General features: G+C 30.4%; 1 protein-coding gene and 2 long non-coding RNA genes across 3 annotated transcripts in view; all 3 read left to right on the top strand.

The window, feature by feature from the left end:
- The window catches only part of LOC145330743 (uncharacterized), a 43,412-nt gene extending 35,293 nt beyond the window's left edge, over positions 1-8,119 (top strand). Inside the window, exons 14-18 of the mRNA XM_080175407.1 lie at positions 364-455; positions 5,116-5,208; positions 7,327-7,396; positions 7,636-7,756; positions 7,969-8,119. Coding sequence (XP_080031533.1) covers positions 364-455; positions 5,116-5,208; positions 7,327-7,396; positions 7,636-7,756; positions 7,969-8,119 — 527 coding nt within the window. The remainder of the gene's footprint in view (positions 1-363; positions 456-5,115; positions 5,209-7,326; positions 7,397-7,635; positions 7,757-7,968) is intronic.
- A 4,134-nt stretch (positions 8,120-12,253) lies between these two features.
- On the top strand, positions 12,254-13,539 carry LOC145330742 (uncharacterized). The gene is made up of 3 exons (XR_013883560.1): positions 12,254-12,300; positions 13,144-13,329; positions 13,502-13,539. It is a non-coding gene; the product is annotated as an uncharacterized LOC145330742 (long non-coding RNA).
- A 995-nt stretch (positions 13,540-14,534) lies between these two features.
- LOC145329259 (uncharacterized) lies at positions 14,535-19,408 on the top strand. Its single transcript, XR_013882830.1, has 5 exons — positions 14,535-14,627; positions 15,327-15,406; positions 16,283-16,330; positions 17,769-17,855; positions 19,270-19,408. It is a non-coding gene; the product is annotated as an uncharacterized LOC145329259 (long non-coding RNA).
- The last annotated feature ends 8,495 nt before the right edge of the window (positions 19,409-27,903 follow it).

The raw sequence follows: 27,903 nt of genomic DNA, 5'->3' as shown, positions 1-27,903 counted from the left end.
TATCTATCTATCTATCTATCTATCTATCTATCTATCTATCTATCTATCTTTCTATCTATCTATCTATCTATCTATCTATCTATCTATCTATCTATCTATCTATCTATCTATCTATCTATCTATCTATCTATCTATCTATCTATCTATCTATCTATCTATCTATCTATCTATCTATCTATCTATCTATCTATCTATCTATCTATCTATCTATCTATCTATCTATCTATCTATCTATCTATCTATCTATCTATCTATCTATCTATCTATCTATCTATCTATCTATCTATCTATCTATCTATCTATCTATCTATCTATCTATCTATCTATCTATCTATCTATCTATTTATCTATCTATCTATTTAGAGAATAGAAAGTTGAAATGGAAAGCAGGGCCAAGGGTTGAGACAAGAAACATGGAATATATAAAGAAGGGGGATGACGAACGACCAATAAAGGTTAGTAATTGTAGCGTTGCTTCACAATAACTCTTGTTTGTCTGTTCGACTGTCTGATGGTAGCTTAAAGTTTGTTTGTGAAAATACTATTTGGTAAAAATATACAATTATTTATTACAAGCATCCTAAAGCTAGAGACGCAGATTCTAACACAATTGTGTACTATTTGAATAAAAGTATTATTGATCTAGGGTTTATAATTATGATTATATCAAATTGGGTTTCGTGTTAGGAGACATTTATATAGGATATATGGGAGCAATTCTTAAGTATACCATAAAGTATAAAGAAGTATAGATTTTTGGTATGTAGCTTAAGATTTAGATAACTACTGAACCGATTGAGTTTATCATGCAATTTTCACATAGGTTTCAGGATGGTTTCAAGCTATTCAATTTTTATTCCAAACAGTCGACTTAAAGTGATTAATTTCCATAAAAGTGTCAGCATCCCCCCCTTTATACATATTTTGAAATATTTTAAAAATAAAGGGGGTTGGGTAGTTTTTCTTTTGTTTGTTTATTACTCTACGTCAGGTTAGGTTAGGTTGTATTGGATACTTATCAGTAGGGTTGGGCCGGATATCCGGCCGAATATCCGGTCATTTTCAATATCCGGCCGGATACCGAATATTAAAACTATCCGGTTACATGATATCCGACTGATTTTTGACGCCGGATATCCGGTAATTTGCCGGATATCGAACGTTTGCCAGATATCTGGCCGAAACCGGATATCCGGGTTAAGAAATCAGCCGGATATCCGGTCTCCGGTATCCGGCCAAAAAAGTATCCGGCCCAACCCTACTTATCAGACCATTAGGGTTAGGGCATTGCAGGTATTGGATAAAAAGTACCCCATATTTTCAAGAAATTTCTTAAGTAGGTAAGGGGGTTTCAATGCTTGACAGGCACTTTGAGGGAAAGTACCAAATGCATAAATACCAACAAAAAGAAATCCTATATCTATATAAATATTTTCAGTCAACAAGCAAAAACACAGTTTTGCTTTTCCTACAAAAGTATAGCTTGTTGTTCCAAATGTTTACCCCAGTATATCCTTTTGCTTATTGGTATAATTTCCAATCATATCTTAGTTATCATCTTATATTAACATTTCTATATTATATTATTCAAAACAGGGACAAAAAACTACTAGAAAAATTGTTTCATATGGGAAGCTAGTATTAATCATTATATAGGCTACTAGGTGTTCAAGACATATAAGCCCAACCCCATGCAAACATGCACACATAAAAATATTTTTAAAAGCGAACCTTTTCAATAATTAGGGTCGATCTGTCTGTCCGGAACGCATAGCTTTTTCGTTAATCTATGCATGTTAGAATTGTCCTATCTATTTCAAACTTTGCATGGTGATTCCTGTAGTTTTTAGGTACGATTATAATCATTACCAGAATGGCCGTACATCCAATTTAAACAAGTTGATTTTTTCTTCGACTCTTATACATTTATATTCTGATTATTCAGTTCTGACACTATACAAGTGTTAATGTCCGTTTGTCCTACCGTTTCAGTGCTTCGCTTTTATGGATGTTGTCATCCTTGTTCCTTCTATATCTACTAGATTGTTCCCATAGTTTTTATGTAAAAATTAGAATATTGACTATTACCAATACTAATTTTATGGAATTCGACATCAACCATTAAAATTATGTGACAAGGCAAAGTAGGTGAAGTTTGTTGCTTCGTATAATCTAGAAATAAAATATATTATAGAGTTGCTTTCAACAATTGATAAGAACATACATCTGACTTTCATCCTTTCTATACATTACTAGGAGCCGCACTTGTAGCTTTTCGGAGCTCTGTATTTGAAGGAATAGGAAAAGAAATAAAAGAATCCTAAGAATTAATTCTAAAAAATAAATAGCCTGAAACTATCCCAGACTAGTTTGAAGCGATTATATAGTAATTTTGGTTGGTTGATATAAAGCAATCCATTAATACACCTCCGATCATGTTTAATAAACTTTAATTTCAAAACCATTTTCTTGGAGTCTTTACTTTATAAAGGTTTTCAATAGATAGTAAGAAAGAAGTTAATAAATCAATGCCATCAGTGTATTGTGAATAAATCATTTGACATGACATTGCAATTAACTATCTTATTTCATTTTAAGCCGACAAATACTAAAATCTATTATTGAACAAGAAAGCTGCAGACATATGCATAAATTACTTCAACTGAGTGACAAACGAACGTTTAAACATATCCTTATTCTTGACAGAGTAACTTCAGAGCAAACAAGGATGACAGCATCCATAAAAGCAAATCTACAACATTAGACGGCATGGAAAAAGAGCTACAACACTTTTAGCACTTTATAAGCAGAATATTAAGTGAACGGACAGTCCCTATAGAAAAGCTTCGCTTTCAAAAAATATTATGTAATAAGTTTTGACATAAAACAAGTCTGGAAATAGAATAAAAACAAATTGCATTTTCCAAAAGAATACGTCAAGAAATGTTATAATTTAAGGGTACATAAACTCATGGTTACCAAGTGTTAACAGCAATGTATGTAGAATATACGTGGATTTTGTTACAGGGGAAAATTGTCAACTCGATTATTGGTCAGTTCGTTCATCCAGTAGTAGGAGATGGTATGTGGTATAGTGGGTGGAAGGGGGGAATCGTTAATTAGCCCGCTGAAAGTTTCACTTTATCAGAGAACATAAAAATCTGGTGTAACATCCACTTAATAATATATCCATTAAAATAAAGAAGTATTACGGGGCTTTGACAAAATGTCCATAAATTAATGGTTTTATTATAAAATGTGTTACACAAAAGACGTTAAAAATGTGTATTACTGCTTGCTGAATATTTATTGGGCAATAATCACAAAAATGCTGATAAAATATTCTTAAAAGGCTGAAAATAAAATAAAATTTGGCAACCCTAAATGTAGAATTATTGATTGAACATTAATAACTGATGTTATTATAGAGAAACCAATTGTTTCTGTCTACAAAGTTATTGAGCAAAGCAACTCTAAAAGTAATGCTCGTAAAACTGTCAGCATGTCTGTAGACAAAGCTTATTAAAGAACGAATATAAGTAGCTCCTAGAATACAGGGTGTTAATATAAACTATAATTATTTCTAGAAAAAAGAGACAAAAGCTAGAATATAGGTAACTTCTAGAATACGGGGTGTTAATATAAACTATAATTATTTCAAAAGATAGAAACAAGAAAGCTAGAATAAAAGTAGCTCCTAGAGTACATGGTGTTGATATAAACTATAATTATTTCTAGAAGATATATACAGGGTGCGGCACATAAATCGAGACATTTTTTAAATGACCATGACGCGAAAACTACTTGACCAATCAGGACGTTTGACCCCACTATAGAAAGCTTAGGTAATGTCCTTTTAGCACAAAAAAATCTTTGGACGAAGATAGACGTGTACACCGAGCTGGCCGCGCATATGTTCAACAAGGCAGATTCCAAATGCGCCGGTGGTTTAATGCGCAAAATCACAAAACGTAGGGTCCGACAGGGAAGGAGTTAGAATCTTGACCCCAAATTTTGTGGGTGTCTTAGGCTCATTGAGACACACATTTTGCCGTGTTTTAATCCATTTTAGCTTAATCCTAGCCGAAATGAGGTCGATTTTTCAAGATTTTGAGCCTTAAGAAATCACAAACAGCAGGGCCCGACAGGGAAGGAGTTGGAAATTTGGCCCAATTTTTTTTGTGTGTCTTAAGCTCATCAAGACTTGCATTTTGAGTACTTAAAGTTCACTGTAGCTAAATCCTAGCCCAAATGAGAGCAAAAACATGGATTTTGTCAATTTGGCGGTTACTCATGTTCCTAAGGAAATGTGGCCTCCCAGCAGCCCGATCTTAATTCAATGGACTTTTGGGCCTAGGGCTACTTTGAAGCATGCACCAATAGACGTGCTTATACCACAAAGACCTCCCTCATTGCCACTATCAAGGAGAACTACGCCAGCTTGGACAGGTACATTTTGACCTGGACCTGCCGGCGGTTGAGGAGGCCGGTAGAGGCGGTGATTGAGGCTGGCGGCGATTTTGTTGAATAATCTACTAGTCATATACCTATTTTGCATCCCAGTTTTTAAAATTCAATAAAATCTTTAAAATTGACGGTTTTATGTTCATTTCTTTAAAAATTACAAAATGTCTCGATTTATGTGCCGCACCCTGTACATACATTAAATAGAAAATATAAGTAGCTTCTAGAATACACGGTGTTAAAATAAACTATAATTATTTCTAGAAACTAGAGACAAGAAAGCTAGAATATAAGTAACTTCTAGAATACAGGGTGTCAATATAAACTATAATTATTTCTAGAAGATAGAGACAAGAAAGCTAGACTGGAAGGTCCTCCAGAATAGAGGGTGTCAATATAAACTATAATTATTTCTAGAAGATATATACATACATTAAATAGAAAATATAAGTAGCTTCTAGAATACACGGTGTTAAAATAAACTATAATTATTTCTAGAAACTAGAGACAAGAAAGCTAGAATATAAGTAACTTCTAGAATACAGGGTGTCAATATAAACTATAATTATTTTTAGAAGATAGAAACATGAAAGCTAGACTGGAAGGTCCTCCAGAATAGAGGGTGTCAATATAAACTATAATTATTTCTAGAAGATAGAGACAAGAAAGCTAGACTGGAAGGTTGCCCCCAGAATACAGTGTGTCAACACAAATTATAATCCTAACAGATCCCCGGAAAGAAAGGTAAATTTGTTTTTTCTCCCTTTGTGGGAAAAATTTGTTATAAGTCTCAATTTCCTTTTCAGTCAATAAAAAAAACCAGTCCCTATTCAAAATATATTATTTTGCAAAAAAATCACAGTTTACAAACCTTTTTATATAAAACTTAACTCCTTCAGTAAAATAGGATAAAAAATTAGCATATTTATAAAATTATTTAAATCAAATATTAATATTTTACATTGAAACAAAATTATTTTGATTAATTATTTCTACGTCATTACTATTTATGTGCATTACATTAATGATGAAAACTTATCAAATATTAATTTTAGAAACAACAAATAAAATATTTTATCATACATAGACAAAAACCATTTGTAATAAAAAAGATTGTTTTTTAAATATTATTTTTTTACAGAAAAATGTAGAGGTAGACTAAAAAAGATAATAAAAGAGTTTTCTTTTTGAACAATAGAATATTAAAATTTTATTTTTGGCCACGTTAAAAAGAGAAATCCTTTTATTATCTTAAATTATATTACTAAAAGCGTTAGTTTAAATCTTTATTTATGCATTTAATATTTTTGTTTATTTAGTTTGCTTGTAATTTATTGTTTAAAGGTCATTACAAAATGTGAAAACCATTTGTTTTGTGTTTTATTACCTAGAAAGCCAACAAGTACAATTAAATCCACAAGTAAATTAACAATAACAATGGGGAACAGTTGAATATTATACAGAAATATTTTGTGCTTAAAATTAAAAAAAAAGAAATAATGCCAATTTAAAAAGTTCCATGACCTTGCAATGAGAGAAATAAATTATCTTTGATACTCAAAATAAGGTTTCGATTTTTAAATATACTACCTATTTTTTTTTTCTTTATTATGATCCATAAAGATTATTATATAGATTACAGTGTGTTTTTTTTTATGAGCACTTTTTTGAAAGCAATTTTACCCCACTTATAGTTATCAGAATTTAATGATTAATGGCTTATTTTCTTCGTTTTTTAAGGGAAATTATGAAACAACAAAAAAAATTACAGTTTTTGTTGAAAAAGTACAGTAAAGTTGAAAATTAAAAACTTAGGTGTCAACATATAAAATGGTTTTAGCGCATTTTTCTTAAAAAAATGGATTTTCTGTAATCGACATTGGGGGGCCAGTACTCCCTCCCTGGTTGAGATATGACCTTCAAACTTTGATATGTTCTAGTACATGTCCCTAATAGTATCTGTATACATTTTTAGCTCTATATCTCAACTTTGAAGTGTTTAGCAGCCATTCTTGCAAAAGGTTGATTATTTGAGCATAAGAAAAATGCGCTAAAACCATTTTTAGATGTTGACACCTAAGTTTTTAATTTTCAACTTTACTGTACTTTTTCAACAAAAACTGTATTTTTTTTTTGTTGTTTCATAATTTCCCTTGAAAAACGAAGAAAATAAGCCATTAATCATTAAATTCTGATAACTATAAGTGGGGTAAAATTGCTTTCAAAAAAGTGCTCATGAAAAAAAACACTGTATAAACAAAAAGGTCTAAATATTTTGCTTATGAGTTGCAAAATTGTAGAACATGAATATTTAATTTCATATTTAATCCAAACCATAACTTTTTTGCTTATTATTAATAATTAATCTAAAGCTTATAACACCTCACTAGAAAGAAACATTAATCACATAAATAAATAAATTATTTGGGTTGTAAAAAAAATAAAATAAATAGTTTTTTGTTCTTCTATGAGTTTAAATTCAATGCTTAAGCTTCTCATTTATTAAGAGACCAAAATATTAATTAGAAAAACACATGATGAATAGATCATTTCTAATTAAGAAACAACGCATAAAGTTAACCTATTAATTACAGGAAAGTTTTTAAATCTTTATTAAAATATTTATATTATTCAGCCATTAGATTAAAAGAGTAGAGAAGACATCAGCTCTCCCCAGGGAAAGGACCATGTCCTGATTTTGTATTGGGTCTTAGAAATTAACTTATAGCTTCTGAAATATAAACACTGCCGGGTCCTAAAAACGAACAAAAAGCAATTTGCTAGCAGACGAAAAGGGTCTTTGATATTAGGGGCAGGCAGTTGTCTGGATAATACATTTATACCTTTAAATTTAATGTTCAGCCCATTGTGTCAGAGAGGTTAACCTGGAAATCTGAGTCAAGAATTAATACTGGCAGAAGTGACATTTCAGGTAAAAAATTAATTTTTCATAATAAAATATCGAATGCAGATGCATGTAGTGATTTTCACCCCCTAGCAAAACTAATGGTGTCCCCTTTTTAATCCTCTGCAACCCCCTTGATTGTGGTCTCTATCCCCTTGATACACCCCCAATTACTGCAAAGAAGTGTGTCAAGATAAAAAAGCCACACCCCCTTCACTATAAGGGGGGTGTTAAAACAGAATTTATCTTAATCTTTTATTTATCAGGATGTTACCACACCGAATCAGTCTCTGGTTCTCCGACAAAATCCGCAAAGAGTAGCGCAGCAGCTTCAGCAAACACAACCAAATCAGCAAACATTGAATCAAGGAATGGGAATACAATACAGTTATAAATAAAGTAATTTTAATTATAATTATGTTGATTTGAAGGGCTCAAGTGTTGAACTGAATTTATTAAATATTAGACATATAATTTTTTTCTCGAAAATTTATAACATTTAAAATTACCAAACTTTCTTAAACTCTAAAGTCAATTTAACAATCAACAAAAACATAAAATTATTTCTATATTGTATGACCATTGAACAATAACTTTAGGAGATCTAGATCCAGGGGAAGGGTTGGAGGCAGGGCGGTGTCCACCAGCAATGGACATAATAATGCCAGCAGTAGTGTGGCTGGGGACACTGAAGGGGGAGGACCCGCCCAAACTAATGGTGTTGCTGAAGGCAGCACAGCTAATGCTTAGTTGTTAATTAATATAGTGAGCTCATATTTACTATAATCAAATAATTATTTAATGCCTTGACTTTATAAATACATGAAACACAATATTACAATGATTCATGTTAATAGTTTCTTCATTATTGATAGCATTTATTTTTAAGCTACCATTGTTTGCTATTGCCTATACTTGTTTCCTTAAAACCACCCGAATAAGGATGGGAGAGGACTATGGGGATTTAAATATACAATAAATCATATTTTAATATCTTATAGTAACTAAAAGAGGCATTTTACATTTAAAAATCAAATGAAAAGCAATTTATTGTTCATTGCCCTATACACATTATGAATTTATTTTTAACTATAAGATTTTAAAATAGATTTCTGATCTAATTTTTAGAAATATCCATCCTAATTTATTATTTTAACTTTGCTATTTGTGTGAAAATTACAATATATTAATCTATTAAGGTATAACAATAGTTCTAATAATGAAATTAATCAATTGCCAATATAAAATCCAATCCTGCCATTTTATTCTATTAGCTAAACTCCAGATAATGTAATTCTGTTTGTATAATTGTATATTTGTAATAGTGCATTTAAAAATACATAATTATAATTCAAATTATAATGCTCATATACATTACCCCGTCCCGGATTTGAAAAATTTTGTTAAAATTTTTGCCCCCAGCCAAAATATGGTTGATTTATGCATAAAAATGACCCATGCAAAATATTTTTTCTGTAATGCAAAAATTGCGACGGTACAAGCACTGCAAAGTTTTTAAAATCTGCAAAAAAAACCCTGTTTTTATAACATTTTTGGGGCTTTTGTACCATCCCAATTTTAAAGATTTTTACGAAATTTCAATTCAAGTGTGTTGATATATACCTGAAATTTACCAAAAAAAATGGGGGCAGTCTCAATTATAACATATGAAGGTGTAGCAAGTAATCTTCCAAATACAAAATTGTCAAATTGCATACATATATAATAGGATTGGGCCACGCCAGATACTTTTTTGGACGGATATTGGATATCTGGCTGATTTATAATGCCGGATATCCGGCAAATATTGTTATTTGGCCGGATATCAAGTTATTCGACCAGATATCCGGTTATTTGGCCGGATATCCGGTTATTCGGCCAGATATCCGGTTATTCGGCCGATGTTATTTTATTCGGCAAGATATCCAATAATTTGCCATATAACGATTATCTGTCATTAGAAATCAACCGGATATCCGGTATCCGGCCAAAAAAGTATAGGCCCAACCCTATTATATATGTATGCAATTATTTCTTCTTTACAGTAAAGTTACTGATAGATCCAGGGAATGTTTCAGTTATTACCACTTAAATAAAATTAGAGGATCAACCCTTCACTCAGGTGCCCAAGAGTCCTTTAGTAGCAATACCGCTAGAAAGTACTATGGTGAAGCTCTTCTTGTGAAAATTAGATAATTTTTAACATTATCTTTTTATGTGTCATTATTCATTGTTTAATGTTTATCTCTGTTAATTTTTTAAATAGATGTCTTAGCTTATAAAAGATGTTCGGTTTCTTTCCCTCAAAGTGTCTTTTGATCACTGACAACCCCTCCCTCCTTATATTAACTTGCAAGGGTCCCTGGTACCCAATATAAACTATCCTAACCTGACCTTTTTCAAGGTCGGGAGATGGGGGGGGGGGGGTATGTGCTCGACTTGGCACTTGGGAAACTGGCAATAATTTGAATTAAACTTACGTCTTCAATATATCAAAAACTAAAGCTATAAAGCAGAAGTACCGATTGCAGAGTTGCTACACTTTCTAAACCCTTATTGTTACAGGAATCATCAACCAAAGTTTTCAATCAAAAAATTTCAACTTGCTTAGATTAAATAAATGAGCTAACCTTTACGGAGTTCGTTCAGAAAGTATCAGAAATAGGTTGGACAAAATAGGCCGTTTAATACACTAGTCCCAAAAGTTTGAAAATAACCTTTTCTTATTCGTTGACTTAATAACTTTGGGGACTTTCAAACAATTTTGATGGATTGGTTTATTAATTTGAGTGTTCAATCGTTTCTACCATTAATTTTAATCTACAGAAGGGTTAATTTTGTGTATTATTAATGGGGATGTACATCAATTCATTAGCCATAGTCTTATCCCTTAGATCCTTCAGTAACATGTTATTTCTTGTTATGTTATAAAAATGAGTGTTCCATTTATTATTAGACTTTGGGTACAGGGATCTAGAGGGATAAGACAATGGCTGATAAATTTATTTGTATATCCCATGATGATACACAAACTGACCCTTTTTTGTTGATTACATAGTGGTTGAAACGTTTGATCACTAAACCTAATGAACCAACTAATTAAAATTCAATAAAAGTCTCCAAAGTTGTTGAGCCAAGAAATAAAAAAAATGTTATTATAAACCTTCCGGGACTAGTGTATTAAACAGCCCTATGTCCACTCCCTCCCTAGTTATTATTAGACTTGTGATACACTCTTGTATAGTTCAGGGAGGGAGGGGACATTGAGCTGTTTATTAAATTAGTCCCCAAAGTGTTATAACGGTGTTTTCTTATATTTGGGTTAAAACATTGGGGAAATTCAGTAAATTTTAGTTGGTTGATTTAAAGTGTTTAAAAGTTTCAACTTCTAGTCTTAATCTACAGAAGGGATAATTTTTTGTATCATTATTGGGGATGTACATAAATTTATTAGACATTGTCTTATCCCTTTAGATTCTTGAATAACATGTTATTTCTTGTTATGTAATAAAAATATAAGTGTTCCAGTTATTATTAGACTTTGGGTACAGGGATCTAGATAGAGAAGACAATGGCTGATAAATGGACGTGTATATACCCCATGATTATACACAAACTTACCCTTTCTGTTGATTACAATAGGTGGTTGGAACGTCTTATTAAACCAATTAAAATTTCAAACAATCTAAAAAGTTGTTGAGCAAACAAATGAAAAAGTTTTTAAAACTTCGGGGACTAGTGTAATTAACAGCCCATTGTGCTCTGCCTCCCTAGTTATTATTAGACTTTTGGTACACTCTGGTATAATTCAGAGAGGGAGGGGAAATTGGACTGTTTATTTCACTTGTCCCCAAAGTTTTATAATTGTTTTTCTAATTCATTAGGTTAACAACTTTTGAGAATTTTATTGAATTTTGATTGGTTGGTTTTTTAAGTTAAGTGTATAAACGTTTCAACCGCTAAGTTTAATCTACAGAAGGGATAGTTTTGTGTATCAAACAAATTTCATACTTATATAATAGAGGTAGGCCGGATACTTTTTTGGCCGGATGATTTATAATGCAACATATTTGGTATCCGGCAAATTACCGGATATCCGGCCGAATAACCAGATATCCGGTCAAATTACCAGATATTTGCTAGATATCTGGCCAGATGTCGGATATCTGGCATTATAAATCAGCCAGATATCCAATATCCGTTCAAAAAAGTATCCGGCCCAACCCTATTATATATGTATGCAATTTGACAATTTTGTATTTGGAAGATTACTTGCTACACCTTCATATGTTATAATTGAGACTGCCCCCATTTTTTTTGGTAAATTTCAGGTATATATCACCACACTCGAATTGAAATTTTGTAAAAATCTTTAAAATTGGGATGGTACAAAAGCCCCAAAAATGCCATAAAAACAGGGTTTTTTGTAGATTTTAAAAACTTTGCAGTGCTTGTACCGTCGCAATTTTTGCATTACAGAAAAAATATTTTGCATGGGTCATTTTTATGCATAAATCAACCATATTTTGGCTGGGGGCAAAAATTTTAACAAAATTTTTCAAATCCGGGACGGGGTAATATAATATAACAACCAAATAAATAAAATATCTTGATGTTATGCTGTTATGATAATAAATAATTTAACAAATTATCGTTTTTTTAAGGAATGAAATTTAACTAGAAAAACAATTATAAAAAGGTTAGGAGAGCAATCTAGCACTCAAATTAAATCAATTTTGCCTCAGGTTTAAAATAAGATTTACATTGAATTTTTGTGTTTTCTTTTATAATAAATACAAATGAATCAAACAAGGCATTTTTATAATTATTTTTTTCGGGTAACATTTCCTTCCCTAAAAATAAAAAAAGATTTTTATTAGAATCAGAATCTAAAATGGCCAAAAAGACAGAGGGGGGTAAGAAGGCAACAGGTATCTAAAAAATGTATCAACATGTTACATAAAGTAGTAGGTTTTTTTATTGTCTAAAGCTTAATATCTACTAAACTTATAAAAGGGGCTTTTAGTTCCCTGGGTGGTTTTATGCTATTTTGAGTCACTTTATATGTACTTGTCTCATATATTAAGAATACCGCGCATCTGCTCAATGCTGGGTTGTAAACTGAATCTGTGCCACAACAATCGATATGTTTTTTTTCTTGGATGTGGCACAAGATTTCCATGTACCCTAATAAAGTTATTCTCCCAGCTGGCTAAAATAACGTTACTCCCCATCCACCCGTTTTATCCAAACCCCTTCCATCCTACAAGATGAAATAACTTGCCAATAATTAGGACCATATTAGACAAATTTTCCTCTTTCATTATACATATTCTATATCCATAGTCAACAAAATATTGTGAAAATTGATCAGATTTTATCCCTAAAAGTGCCCTGTTAAGCACCTCCCCCCCCCTCCTTAATTTCAAAATAAGTTGAAAATAAGAAGTGGATTGGTTTTTGTTTGTTCTATTATTACACTTTAGGCCATGTTAGGTTAGGTTATAATGGGTATTAGGTATTCCCGCAGGATTAGGGCATCGCAGTGACTAGGCATAGGAAAACTGCAAACCTTTTATTTTCAATTTATTTTAAAAAGGCACTTACTTTGTGGAAAAGTATCTTTGAACCTAATGCAGTTACGTCAGATTCTGTGAAACTTTAGATAATGCCTTGGCATAGAAAAAGAACCTAATCGTTTCTGTTTCAAATTATTATTATGTTTTGTTCCAGACAAATATTAAAATTTTATTTACTTGTTTTATCATTTACAGAAAAGAAGAAAAAAGAGCCAGCTAAAGCTACAACAAAAAAAGAAACAGAAAAGGATAAAAAAGACACTAAAGCTAAAACTGAAAAAGATAAAAAAGTTGATGCCAAATCAAAGGATAAAAAAGATGCTAAAGCGCCAAAAGAAGATAAAAAGAAAAAGGGAAAAGATAAAGATAAACCAGGAATATGTCAATTAAATTATAACATAATCCCTAAAATTTCTAAAGTAAAAGCTAAAAAGAATATTAGTCTGTTTATATTGTTAAATATAAATCAAATAAATCACATAAGGCTTTTGACAATTAATAAATTCAACAACTACATATAAAAATGATTAAATGTATTATAATTATAATTAAGGGATCATAAAAGAAGACATTGAACAGAATCAAGGATAAACTAAAATAATAAACAAGGATGACAAAATCCATAAGTACCGATGCACAAAAAATCATGGATGGTCATAGGTCCAAACATCTGATAAATCACATTTCTTCTATTTCGTTACGGACTGAATGAAAGACTGACTGACAGACGGATGGACTGACAAAGTAAAATATAATGTAGTTTCGCTAATGGGAAATTAAAATAAAAAAAACTTTGTAAATGTAAGGGTTTAGTAGTAAACAATATATTTATTCCATCACTACATTACAGAAAAAGTAGCAGAAAGAGTAGCAGAAAGACAGCATGCAAGTGAGGGATACAATCATCTATAACAATGCTATACATCTAAACAATGAATATCTAATTTGATTAGAAAAATTTTAAAAAGTACATTCACTAAATAATTATACATATTTTCTAAATTATGAAACTAACACAACAATTTTTAAATAGGAAAAACAGAAAATTAAGAAGATTATAATTTTCTAAATTTTTTATTCATATTTTAAAATCTTTGTTCTAAGAACTGATTTTTTTTGTATTCATGGTGATTAAATGAATCTTTAACTTTGTTATTTGTATTTATTTACTAAAGAAACAATGGTGACAACATTAATAAAAGCGAGGCTCTGAAACTATAGGACAAACGAACATTAACAATTGTAGAGTGTCGAAACATAATAAGTAATGTTTGCAATTGTGAACAAAATTGTAAGTAGATTTGTTGCAAAACTGCTTAAATACTGTATTAGGACATACTTACATTTTTTGGACTTGCTTAGAGAGATGCTTCGCTTAATGTACTTCGTTATCCAAGGTACTATTTTATAGTTAGTATTTTATAAGAACTTTATAAAATGATTATAGAGTTGCTATGCTTTCCAAAACATGCTTTATTATTACAGGAATTACCATATCAAGCTTGGAATTGATAGGATAATTCTAGCATGTCTATATTAACGATGAGAGCTATTCGTTACGGACATACGGACCGAGCCTAGTGATAGAAAAGCTCTACTTAAAAAAAACATTTTGACATAAACTAACATATGTAGTAGACAAGAAAGAGGAAGAAAAGAAACCTTCATCTGCTATTCAGGTTTAAACGCTTTTCTTAGGTCAAAACTACATAAATTACAAAATTATCCTTACATAAAAGTGGCAGGATGTCCATGTGTGTGTTAGTCTTATTTGTATGTATCAAATGATTTCGCTAGTCGTTAGATATATATCGTTCTCCATTCAAATATAGCTTTCTGAGAAGGATTATAGCAATTTTGGGGGAAGTGTACCGTCACCCTCCCAAGAGAAATTATACATTTTTTTCTTATCTTGTTAAACCTAAAACGTTTTTAAATAAAAAGTATCGGTATTTTGGATAAAACAATATGACTGTTCTTTCAGAAACTTTTAATATTGTTATCTTATTATTGACTAGAGGCTACGCCCCCAGAGGCCTCTATTGGCAATCTAAATGTTTTTTTTTATATTTTAAATATGTCTCTGTTGCATTGAAGTTTATGTTGCGTTGAAATCTCTTCTTAAAATCGAGAAACGTAAAAAAATTCGATTTTTTATGATTTCTCTTGGGAAGGTGGTGGTATCCTCCCCCAAAATAGTTATAAACCTTCCCAGGACCTATGAGAAGCTACCCTGTTAAGGAGAACCCGATCGGTTTAGCGGTTAGCGAGATCCCTCGGTACAGACACAAAGACAGACACATAGAAAAACACACATCCTGTTACTTTATTATAAGAAATACTTGATTTTATTCATATTATGAAACAATTAATTGTAGAGAGAGCTTGAAGAATCAGAATTTACAGATGAAGAATGTTGTGTATGTCCATGCTGTTGTTGTCTATGGTGTGCCTGCAGGTATTGTCAATCAATCACAAAGACAATTATGTCCCTAAGTACCAGGAATAAGGTATAACCAACAAGTGAAAAAAAACTGAAATAATATTTGGGTTGCAGATAAAAAGGACTTCAATTATACTAAGTGTTGCCAAACATGTACAGGTTTTGTGATTTTTTTTCTAATTAATTTTGTTTTTGGTATAAGCTGACAAGTAACAATAAAATAAGAGGGTGTAGGGTTTCTTTGCCTAACCCCTGCAGGGGTCCTAACTGTGTTGGGCCTTTTCAAGCAGTTTCCTTAACAGGAGAAAAATTGTCGTCAATTTAGGTTGCAATTTCTCCCTTCTTTTATTGGTCGAGCCGTTATTAAGTAGAATTGGATGGGTAAAGGATGTGGATGGGAGATTTCGTTTTTATAGCCCGCTACAGAGTTCCCATTATTATAAAACATAAAAATTTGTTGTAAGATCCAAGTGATAATATACCCATTTAAATACTTAATACACAAATAATCTTGAATGATGTATAATAGCGGGATATAATATTATAAGAATATCTATGTGAAATAATAAAAATATTATTTTTTATTAAAAACATGGTATAAATAAATGAATTCCAGAATAGCTTCGAAACCAATTAATGTCCGCTGAATTAGAACCGGTTCTTAGCAATACTGAAAAATCATGCATAGCATTGTATTACAATTTCTTACGAATATCAATATAAAATCATTAACAAACTTTTGAGGTTAATACAAGTTTTGTTAGCACTTCCTTCGGTCCCTCGGATCTAACAAAACTGGCTTTAAGCTTAACATTTTTCATTTTAATATCCGTGGAAAGCCATCTATGCTACGATGTGATAAATAAGTATTCTAAATTATTAATTTTCCAGAAGAAAACAGACAAGACGGAAACGAGAAACAGAGTCTGCATTTATAAGGTTATCCGTAGCACTGCTAATCTATAGCTAGCAAATGTCTTTTTGTCCGTCTATCAGTCATTAAAAGATTTTTATGTTATGTCTTTCAAATTAATTTGTATAGTAATAAGTGAAGATTTGAATCTATTTTTATCTATCTAATTTAATTTTAATTGTTTAAAACCAGTGAAATTACGTCTTATACATTTGTAATTCACTAATGTTAAAATTTACACTGGCCTCTCATTGGTCATTTTATTGTTTGATGTTTTTGGTGGCACTTTAAGCTGTTTCAATAATTTTCTATAAGATTACTATTTCTACAACAGCATGATAGACATAAGGACATTATCAAGCAGAAAGATAACTCTGAGATGGGTTCTAAAAAAAGAATGCCGCGTCTTTTCGACATTGATTGATTGACCGAAGACGATATCGTTATACAGAGTATACAACTTAAAATTTTAAAGTTATTATTTTAGCCATTTGTATAATGTCTTATACAGCTCTAAAAAGATGCATTAATATGCAGCAAAAATGGATTGAAGATAATTTGTTTTTCTTCTATGAAGGCCGTACCAACAAAAGCGAATTATACAAATAGCTAAAATAATAATTTTAAAATTTTGAATTCTTAAGTTGTATACTCTGTATAACGATATCGTCTTCGTTCAATCAATCAATGTCTAAAAAATGTCGAAAAAACGCGGCATTCTTTTTTAAGAACCCATCTCTGGCAAACCGACAATCTGAATTATAGAGTAGAAAGAATTGCATTTTTTTTATTTTTAAGTTAATTTGAGTTTTCGTATTCCACTTTTTTTACGTCAATATTATATTTTTTTAATTGATAACAAATAATAGGAAAAATATAAATAGACTTAAAATTAAAAATTAATTAATAACATGAAAAAATAAATTAAAAACGTACAAATTATAGGTCTTTACTTTTTTAGAATAAATTTATTTTTTATAAACAACGGCAGGTTGTATTAACATATGGAACCAGCAACTGCTGCTGTTGTTCGTCGACTAAATATTAAGATATATAAGTTGGAAAGAATTTTAATGTTAGAGGGAGATTTGAAATCTGCATCAAATTTTAGGATTTTTTTTATAAAATTCGTTTCTTGTATAATTCTTTATCTAAAAGCGGAAATACAATTTAGGTTAATTAACGTTGACATCTGTGATTGGTGGATTGAAAATGATCTTCGCTCTGATAGGAGAAGCTTAAGTGTCGCACATCATTCAACCAATTAGAGCGCAGGTAGTTTCCAATCCACCTATCCTATTGGTCAAAATTTATGAACTTAAATTGTATTTCCGCTTTTATATAAAGAATTATACAAAAACTAATTTTATAAAAAAATCCTTAAAACTTGATGCAGATTTCAAATCTCCCTCTAACATTAAAATTCCTTCCAACTTATATATCCTACTGAATATATTTTTGTAGGCGAAGATTCCGACCGTCAGTTGATTATTACGATGGCTCAGATGCTTGGTCAACAGTCAATATTAAAAGAGATATTTTCTTTGAAGAGTAAGTAGAAAAATAGTTGGTATAAAATAGATAGACAGATAGATATTAGGTAGATAAGAAGAGAAGGCAGATAAAAACATACTAAAATATAATAATGTCCTAAGTTAATATTAAAAGCAGGGATAAGGGATAGAAAACCTGGCCATTAATTAGGTCCCGGCCTAGATTCTAAAAGGATATTGCAACTTTTACAAATTCCTATCAAACTGGCGGACGCTCCCAAGTAGCTATCGCTCTAAACCAATAAGAATCGGCCTGTTTTGTATCAACCAATCACCAATTGGCGGATGAGAATATAATAAAACGCGGCAATAAAAAAATTTATCTTGTCTGCTAAGAAATAAATATAGGAATTAATAAGAAAAAGTGTTCGATCACTTCAACTTAGATATCAAATCTGCCCAGAGAATACATTAAAAAATACCATATATAAAAAACAAATATAGAGTATTAATTTTTGGAAAGTAGGTAGCTACGAATTTATTCATTTGGTAGTTTATAAATGAAATGTTGTATTTTAAATTTAAAAACTTTATACGGAATTGAATGAAACAACTAATGTACTATTAAATGCTAAAAAGTACAAAAAACATTATTCTACTAACATAGAACAAGATTATTGATAGAAGGTTACCCAAGTACTTATTTACTTATTGTACTAAACTTATTTATTTATTTCGAATCTTAATAAGAAATGATAAAATAATATTTTTAAATAAAATTTTTACTCTTTAATAAAAATGCAAGAGACAAAAAAATATCATAATGTTATTTTAACAAAAGCCATTAATATATAGACTAGCTACCTGAATTTCATTCTATACTTTATCTACACACACACACACAGTTATTTCATTCCTGTTTATAACGAACTACTGCGCCATCCCAAAACTAGTTTTTTAGGCCTAGGCTTGAAATAGGCCTGAAATAATATTTTCCTACGTTTCCTATCCCTTATCCCTGAGTAAAAGAGATATTTTCTGTAAAGAGTACATAAATGGATTAATAGTTTTTGGAAAATTAGAAGATAGATAGATAGATAAATAGATATTATATAGAAAAAGGTAGATAAAATAAAATACTAATATGATAAGGTCCAAGGTTAATATTCGAGATATTTTCTCTGTAAAAAAAATAAATAGATTCTATAAAAGTAATAGATAGAAAATGGATAGATATTTTGTATTAGGTAGAAAAGTAGAGTAAGTAGATAAAGATAAAAAACTGATGTAAATATAGTCTAAATTTAGTATTAACAACTAGGAAAAATTCAAGTTGTAAACAAAGATATTTAATAAAAGGCTTGTATTACACAGTTAAGAGGTTGAAACCAGAATTAAGTTCTTAAAAAATCAAGTATCAGAATTCATGCTTTGCGATTTAAATAAAAACCACCAGACTTATTCTATTCTAGGTACACACGACTGAAAGGAGACCAAGTTATGAAAGAATTAGCACTGACCGATGTCTGGAATTCTTAACCCAATTAATTTTAATGTTTTATACTAAATTTTGTAATAATATAACAAATATATCAAAATTAAATCACGCAACCTCAGTCATTCAGTTCAGACTTACACATTTCTATTATACTCATTGAATTATCTCTACAATGTTAATGTTCGTTTGTCCTACCGTTTCAGAGCTTCGCTTTTATGGATGTTATCATCCTTGTTATTTTATGTCATGGATATGTCTGTGCTTGTTTTATATGCAAAGTTTGTGAGGGCCTGAAAGTATAAAAACTCTCTGATAAATCTCATTTCCACTTTTTACTATCATCTAAAATGCCTATTAAGGACGTTTATCCAAAACTGAAAAATAATAATAGACTTAACGTTTTGGGTATAGTGCCTTTCAGGGCAACGCCTCTTAAGGGACGTTTCGTCGTATTTTCACAGTAGCTTTTCTTTCCCCTATTTCTAGCCCCTGCAGGGGGCCGGCTCTAACCCTGCTGGGCAATCATCTAACCTATTTTGACCAACTTAACCTAAAAAAACCTATCAAAAGCGTAAGAGGCGTTACCACGAAAAAGATTATACCAAATGTTTATAGTATTTTTTCATCATGCTATCAATCTGTCATCTTTTTTGATTTTCTTTTTCCCTTAATTATAGAAAAATAAGAGGAAAAAAGAAATTTAATTAGCAATATGAATTATTAATTAACTAACTAATCATTAAGATTGGGTAGATGGAAATGTATCAACCCCCACTCCCTCTCCTCTTTAAAAAGTGTGATATTGGTGGAGTAATTGAACTGTATGCTAAGACCAAGTGCAGAAGCAGAAGTGAAATATAAAAGACTAAGATGGCTAGGACATGTGCTCATTTATTTATTTTTCATTGTCCTATCCCTTCTATCGTATGATTTGTTAGTGCACTGCTAAGAGAGAGCGTGTGAGAGAGAGAGAGAGAGAGAGAGAGAGAGAGAGAGAGAGAGAGAGAGAGGAGAGAGAGAGAGAGAGAGAGAGAGAGACAGAGAGAGAGAGAGAGAGAGAGAGAGAGAGAGAGAGAGAGAGAGAGATAGAGAGAAGGAGAGAGAGAAAGAAAAGAGAGAGAAAGAGAGTTTTAGAAAGAGAGAGAATAATGGTCTAAGAAATATTAGAGGAGAAATTGAGAGAAAAGGAAATAGAGTAAGATAAAGAGAGCAATACTTTTTTACATTATTTTTTTTCTCTTCTTAACCGTCCGTCAGAATCTAGATCAGATGAACACAAACATCTTTAGTTCTCAATAAACCATTCATTCAGCTTGTCACAAGTGATTTGTGACAAAACAAATAATAGTTATTAATCGTATTATATACAACTTTCCGATGATATTAAAATGAAAAAAAAAATCAGTTTTGTAAGTCCTGATGGGCAAAAGGCACGTCTAACCAAAATGGTATCAATTTTATTATATTTATTTTAATATTCGTTGACAATTGTCTGTAATACGTTGCTATAAATGATATTTCAATTTCAGTGATCGGTTGTAATCCAGCGCATATTATTCGGGTTCATAACCATACTAGAAAATTTATTTGTACCATGACTTAAACCATTGATAAAAAATAGAAATTCTAAATTAACATTCCTTTTATTGGACCAATAACCAAAAATAGTCAATCCGACCACATGTTTGGTTAGAACGTGTACACATTTTGGTACGAAAGTATAGTTTTCATTTTTAAACAGTAAGTTAGCAATAAACAGTTGAATTTGAAGCATATAGCTTTGCTTAGAGGGATTTTATTGTCCTAAAATTTAGTAAATGGAATATATGTGGCAAAAATATTTTTCTGTTAAATTTTAAAAAAATAGTTGTTATATTTATGATGTCTGATTGACCATCTAGAGCAATAAATATTTAATTGATAGGTTAATTTAAATTGTGGCTGTTTCTGTGCTCAGCACTTGAGGGTTGAGCATTTTAAAAAATTTGCTCAAAACTAAACAAACCTTCTTTGAAAATTATTAATCTAACCTTAGCAATGAAATGATATTCTAGTAACAATTTATTAATTTTTTGACTAAATTAATACAAAACAAAAGAATTTTTTTACTATGTAGAAATTGAAAATAATAAGGTAATTAATTAAAATGTTTTAAAAAATTTGTTTTGTTAATAACTAAGGTATAAATAATAATGTACATAGTTTCTTTATCTTTTTTCCTTATTTAGTGGTTTAAATATAAAATATAACAAGGATGACAACATCCATAAAAGCGAAGCACTGAAACGGTAGGACAAACGGACGGAGTTGCTTCGCTTATAATATTCTACTTTGGTGTCCCAGGAGTCAATATACCAAAAATCAGATCAATCAGATAATTAGATCACATAAAAATTTGTTGCTAAAAAAGAAAAAAATCAACATGTTTAAAATGGACTTACGGAAATTCTGGTAATGAGTATAGAGTTGCTACGCTTTCTAAATCGTACCTAACTACTTTACTATCACCATGCAAAGTTTGAAATCGATAGGACAATTCTAACATGTCTAAATAAACGAAAAAAGCTATCTGTTCCGGACGGACGGACCGACCATAATTATAGAAAAGCTTCGCTTTTAAAAAGGATAATTATTTCACAAGGAACCAAACAAATTTGAAGGAATAAGTAAAGAGTAAAAGATGCTCATAAATCAAAGGAATATTCATCAAGTATTTAAGTATAAATTTCATATAGCTGAGCTATATAACTTTGATACGTACAAATAAATATTACACATCATCACCTAACCTAATCTGAATTGACTTAAAATACAAAACACATATGAAAAACTTTCCATTCTTATTTTCAATCCATTTCAAATTAATGGGATTTCTATGCTCGACAAGATACTTTGAGGGAAACTACTGATAAATACCTAAATTCCTCTTTCCCTGTATATTCAGGAGTGTAACATCTTTGCCTGTCATAAATATGACATTTAGATTTGTTTTTGTTCAAACACTTTCTAATATATGACAAAACATTTATTTCTTCTTCAAAATGTTCCAGAAAAAATGAATTGAGTAGAATATTTGGCAATTTCACACAAATCAACCTGTTGATCTCTGTTTTCGGTACCGTAGTAATAGGCTCTAAAGTCTGCATGCTCAAGGCCACCTTTCTGGGGATATGAATAGAAAAACTTACCCCTTCCCTAAGGGATGAACGAACTGATCAATAAATTACTGGGGTAATAGCAACATAAATTGATGACAATTTTTCCCCTAGCATTATATCCACGTATATAATACATCCATTATGCAAATAAATATAAGATTGACAATAAGAATAATTGTGATGATTGGATGGAGAAATAACACAAATCAGCAAATATATTGTATAAGGGTGATTGTTGTAGGAAGGGGGACAGTTATGCAGAAATTTTATTAAGAGTTTTGTATAATTTCATAGTATTCTTATAAATTCTTATTTTTGATAGAAAAATCCCATAAAATGTCAAAAGTTAAACATATTTTGACAGTAGGGAGGGTAAAAAGAAATAAAACAAAAATTTTCTTCACAATATCTCAATAACCTACTACCTAAGAATTATGATCTTATTGGTAGAAGCAGGTAATAGGGGGGTGGGATAGATGTTAATGATACGTTATTGTGCCTTATAGTAATAGGAATCATTACTTTAAGATTTATTGAATCACCTCTTCAACGTTTTATTAGTAAGATAACTATTATCATGCTAAAATTTATGTGCTGAACAGATTTAAAATTTTTGACAAGGTTTGAAATGGATAGGACAATTCTGACGTTTCATTCTCACCACCCAGATTCGTTTATAACAGCTTAAGTAAATTTATGTTTAGTAAGACTAAACCATTCTTTATTAAACTAATTTTCAGATTTGTTGATCCTGTTGTTAGGAGGTTAAACAATAATCATCGTTACACCCAGGAATCTTAAGTGATAAGTCAACGGAAGATAAATTGATATACACTCCTAATTATCATAAACAAAGTAACTTTTGTATAAATAAAAATTAATGGTGGAATAACGTTATTTTGTTAAACAAACAGATCATGCTTTGATAAAATTACCCAAATTTTTTAATGCAAAGAGTAAGATAAATTATTACTGAAATTTTTGGTACCATTGTAATTTATAGTCCAATGTTCCCTTCCTCCATGAAAAACCACAATAAATAATGCAAAAGTATTTTTACACTTGTAAATAATAGTGTAATAAATAATATGAATGAATATACATTTTGTTATAAGACGTATATTCTAAAGAAAAAGAATATCCTGATATAAAAGTAACATTATGCACCGAGGGATCTCGCTTACCGCTCAACTGACATGGTTTTCCTTTATAATTTAGCCTCAAGGGGTCCTGTGATTTGTTTAGGCTAAAAAATTTAGCCTTGGAAGCCGAAGGCACGGGCTAAAATCCACCGGATATTAATCGGCTTCGAATGAATACGAGAAAGTAATTTATGTCGTTCTGTGTACTTTAAAGTCGCGTACATTCCCAGACTACTAGTTACCTTTCACAGTTTAACTTGTAGCTTGTAGGTCAAGTCATAAATTTAATTTGACGGTCAAATGTTCTTGAAAACTGGGAAAAGTATTCAGAAAAAACAAATAAATGGTTATTATGTTATGAAAATTTGGATTAAATAGACTCAGTTGACGTAGAATGTACACAGGTTTGAAAAGTACTTGGGCAACTAACCAATAAAATAATTGTAATAAATAGAGAAGTATTATGTTAATATATTTTTGAAATTAACAAGCAGAAATATGAAAAAAAGTACAAATTTTGTAATGCACACAATTGGATCCGGAATTAGCCTATAATTGCTGCTAGCTTTTTTTAGAGGTTGATTCATTCACCAAAAGGAAGGCAAACCATACACATGTGGCTATCAAAATCAATGATTTTATAACAATCAGACAATTCTTTCGGCATAAAAAAAAGTAAAAATGCACCAGCGATGAGACCCTTGTTACAGAAAGGCTTCGCATTGAAAAAATCTAAAAGTTTCATATTATTTTATTATTGTCCCTTTTTGAGTAAACTTTTGAGTGTTTATATAAATTAACTAACTAATTTACAAGGAAGAATTAAAAATATAATCTTAGATATTTGTTTTTTGGCTAACATTTGTTTTACTGCAAAGCTTCTATATGTTAAAGATTGATCAGGTCATTCTATTGGACGTTTATTTCAAACATGTTGACTTTTAAGCTATTTAGACCAACATACTTTTTTCGTGATACAATTCAACTGATAATATGTTAAGTGTCACTATTTTGTCATCCATTATATTATACTCATAAAAAAACTGGGTTATCAACTTCCATAAAACGAAGCTGTTGATGGCACTAAAAAATCTGAAAAAACGACAAGGAGTCATTATTAAAATAATATTATTATTCCCAAATCTCTAAAAAAAATATTTTTACCTGAATGTTAGCTAACCTAAATAATCTGAATTAAACTTTGAGCGCACATAGTTACACGAATTTCATACAGACAGCCGATGGAAAAACAAATTATTTCAAAGATGTACAGCTTTTCTACAACTATGCCATAGGACAAAAGGGCATTAACACTCTTATAGTGTCAGAACTGAATAATCAGAATATAAATGTATAGGAGTCAAAGCAAAATTGTAGGTAAGTAAATTTGTTAAAAAATTGCGTGATGCAGGATAACGTTTAAGGACATACTTACATTTTTAGGCCTTGCTTATAAAGTTGCTTTGCTTATAATATTGTACAATGTTGTCCCAGGAATCAGTATACCAAAAATCAGATCAATCGGATAATTAGATCATATAAAAAAGTGAAAAAATCAACATGTTAAAAATGGACGTACGGACATTCTGGTAACGATTATAAATTTCTAAATTGTACCTAACACTACAGGGATCACCATGCAAAATTTGAAATCTGTAGGACAATTCTAATGTGCCTAAATTAACGAAAAAAGCTATCCGTCACGGACGGACGTACGGGCGGACGGACCGACGGAAGTACGGGCGGACGGTCCGACACTAATTATAGAAAAACTTCGTTATTAAACATAGGTTGGTAGGTAACTAACTTAGCCCTTTATAAGACCATGAAATTTCAAATTCGAGGGAGCAAATATTGATTAATTAAAATGACGTCATACAATACAAATGACCAATGATAGGTCAGTATATATTTTTCATTGGTCAATTACAATGTATACTGTATTCATTGGTTATTTGTATTGAATGCAATCATTTGTTGTTAGGTACTATTTGCTGCTTCTCAAATTCTATTTACATTATAAGAATGAATAAAAGGTGTTCATAGATCAATTTAAGCAACTTAAGACCTTATCCTTATTAGAATAGCGTACGATCTGAAAGCAATAAGAAAATATTTACTTTTTAACACTTTCTAATGTTGAAAACAATTCATTAGAACCCTAAGAAAGATTAATAAAACGAAATTCAGTATTTGCCCTTTCAAAAGAATTAGGAGATTTTTTTCTTGTCTGGGATCAGGGAAAAAAGTTCTGAAAATGAAAACTCTTAGAATAAGCATTAGGGTGCACAGGAATTTGTCAGAGGGAGGCAAATAAGCTTTAAAAAACGTTTAAAACAACACTTTGCTTGCCTAACTGTTGTCCAAAGAAAATAAAATTAATTTGTAAAATCTTGGCGTTGTTATTGTATTTACATAAGTATTTAAGTAGTCATAATCTCTTAATATTAAAAGTTAAATCTAGTATTATTGTCTAATAAGTCAAATTAAGGTTTTAATATCAACCTAACGTCCACAATAACATTTAAATTTCCATTTTGATTAAGTTATTAACCTTCTTAACATAAATTAATACTTTATCACAGGTATAAGCATTTTTAATAATTCTAAAATAATATTTGGGGAGCAAATGGAGAGGTCATAAATTTTACTATGTGTTGCCACCAATGAATGCTTAAAAACACGTATAGGTTTTGTAATTTGTTCCGAATTAATTTCGATGTTGGTATAAGCTGACTTAATTACCGTAAAAAGTATGATTTTTAGATTTTTTTTGTTATATAACTTTTCTGTGGCTTAGAGTTTACCCTTTAAAAATTTAGTTTCGCCCAAAAATATGTCAGTGAAGTCTCAAGGGCAAGAATAAAACAACATGTTCCTACAATATGGAGGATTCCAGCTTCAACTTAAAAGGAGATAAATTCAAGAAAAAAACCTCAAAAATATTCTTTTAAGAATACCTAAAACAGCTTTATTGATAATTGCTGTTTTGGCCGCTTGATTCAAAACAAAAAATATGTTTAAGGTCGACCAATAAACCTAAAATTTAGTTTTAAAAAGGAAAAAAGATAACAAATAGTTGCGGATTTAATTTACAGGAACTCAACTAAAATAGCTAAAAAACAACTTTAATTGACCTATAAGAAGCACTCTTGTAAATTCTGTCAAGTGTATAGCGAGATTTTTCAGTGCAAACACATACACATACAGACATACAAACATCCTGTTACTATAACAGAAGGTTAACATTTTTAGCAAATATTGTTTAGTTTATATAAACACTAAAAACAAGAAAGCGATATAACTTAAGTGTAAATTGTATACAAGAATCGACATTTTCAAAAAAGCTTTCGTGTAACTCTTAAAAGCTTATAAATATCAAAATTGAACTAGATGTTTGTTTAAACAGCAAGACCGATTGCTTAGAATAAAAAAAATCCTTTTTTATCGGTCTGGATTGTTTTTTTTTATTATTTTCCTGTGAAAAGTTAGGTCTATTCTCCCCCCTCCTCCCCAATTAAGAGATATAGGCCCAAGGAAGAATACCAGCCTCCCCCCCCCCTTCCTAAGATTTTCTTAAACAATAAATGAAGATATTGTTTTTATTATATTTGTAGCTGGAAAAATTTTTTAAAGTACATGACATTATAGTTGCTTCGCTGAAAAAACTAATCTTTCCCCCCAGTTGCTAAATTCATCAAAATTTCAACAATCCCAAGGTGAAAATTAAAAGTCAAAGACCCATTAACTTTATCTATCTATCTATCTTTCTATCTATCTATCTATCTATCTATCTATCTATCTATCTATCTATCTATCTATCTATCTATCTATCTATCTATCTATCTATCTATCTATCTATCTATCTATCTATCTATCTATCTATCTATCTATCTATCTATCTATCTATCTATCTATCTATCTATCTATCTATCTATCTATCTATCTGTCTTTCTATCTATCTATCTATAGCCCACATAGAATGAAAAACAAAAGTTTATTTGTAAAACATCATGTTTCATGCATTAAGAAGCAATCTTCAGTTAAACTTAACTTTTGATATCTATCTATCTATCTATCTATCTATCTATTTATATATCTATCTATATGATCTATTTTCTTTCTCCTACTAAGTGTAAATAATTTCTTATTACATTCCTTCCACAAAAATGTATTTTTTACAAATTTTTCAAAAATTCAGTTTTAAAGCTTTAACATAACATACAATTTGAAAGTAAATTTTAGCAGCGAAAATTCTCTATAACGTTTGTCTAATGTTATTTTCTATTTAAGCGAGGTAGTTGAATT

Source organism: Acartia tonsa, chromosome 10, assembly GCF_053477335.1.
Source record: "Acartia tonsa isolate MP-2025a chromosome 10, ASM5347733v1, whole genome shotgun sequence".
NCBI lineage: Eukaryota > Metazoa > Arthropoda > Copepoda > Calanoida > Acartiidae > Acartia > Acartia tonsa.
Note: the sequence above shows the minus strand (reverse complement) of the source record. Positions and strands in the feature narration are given on the sequence as shown.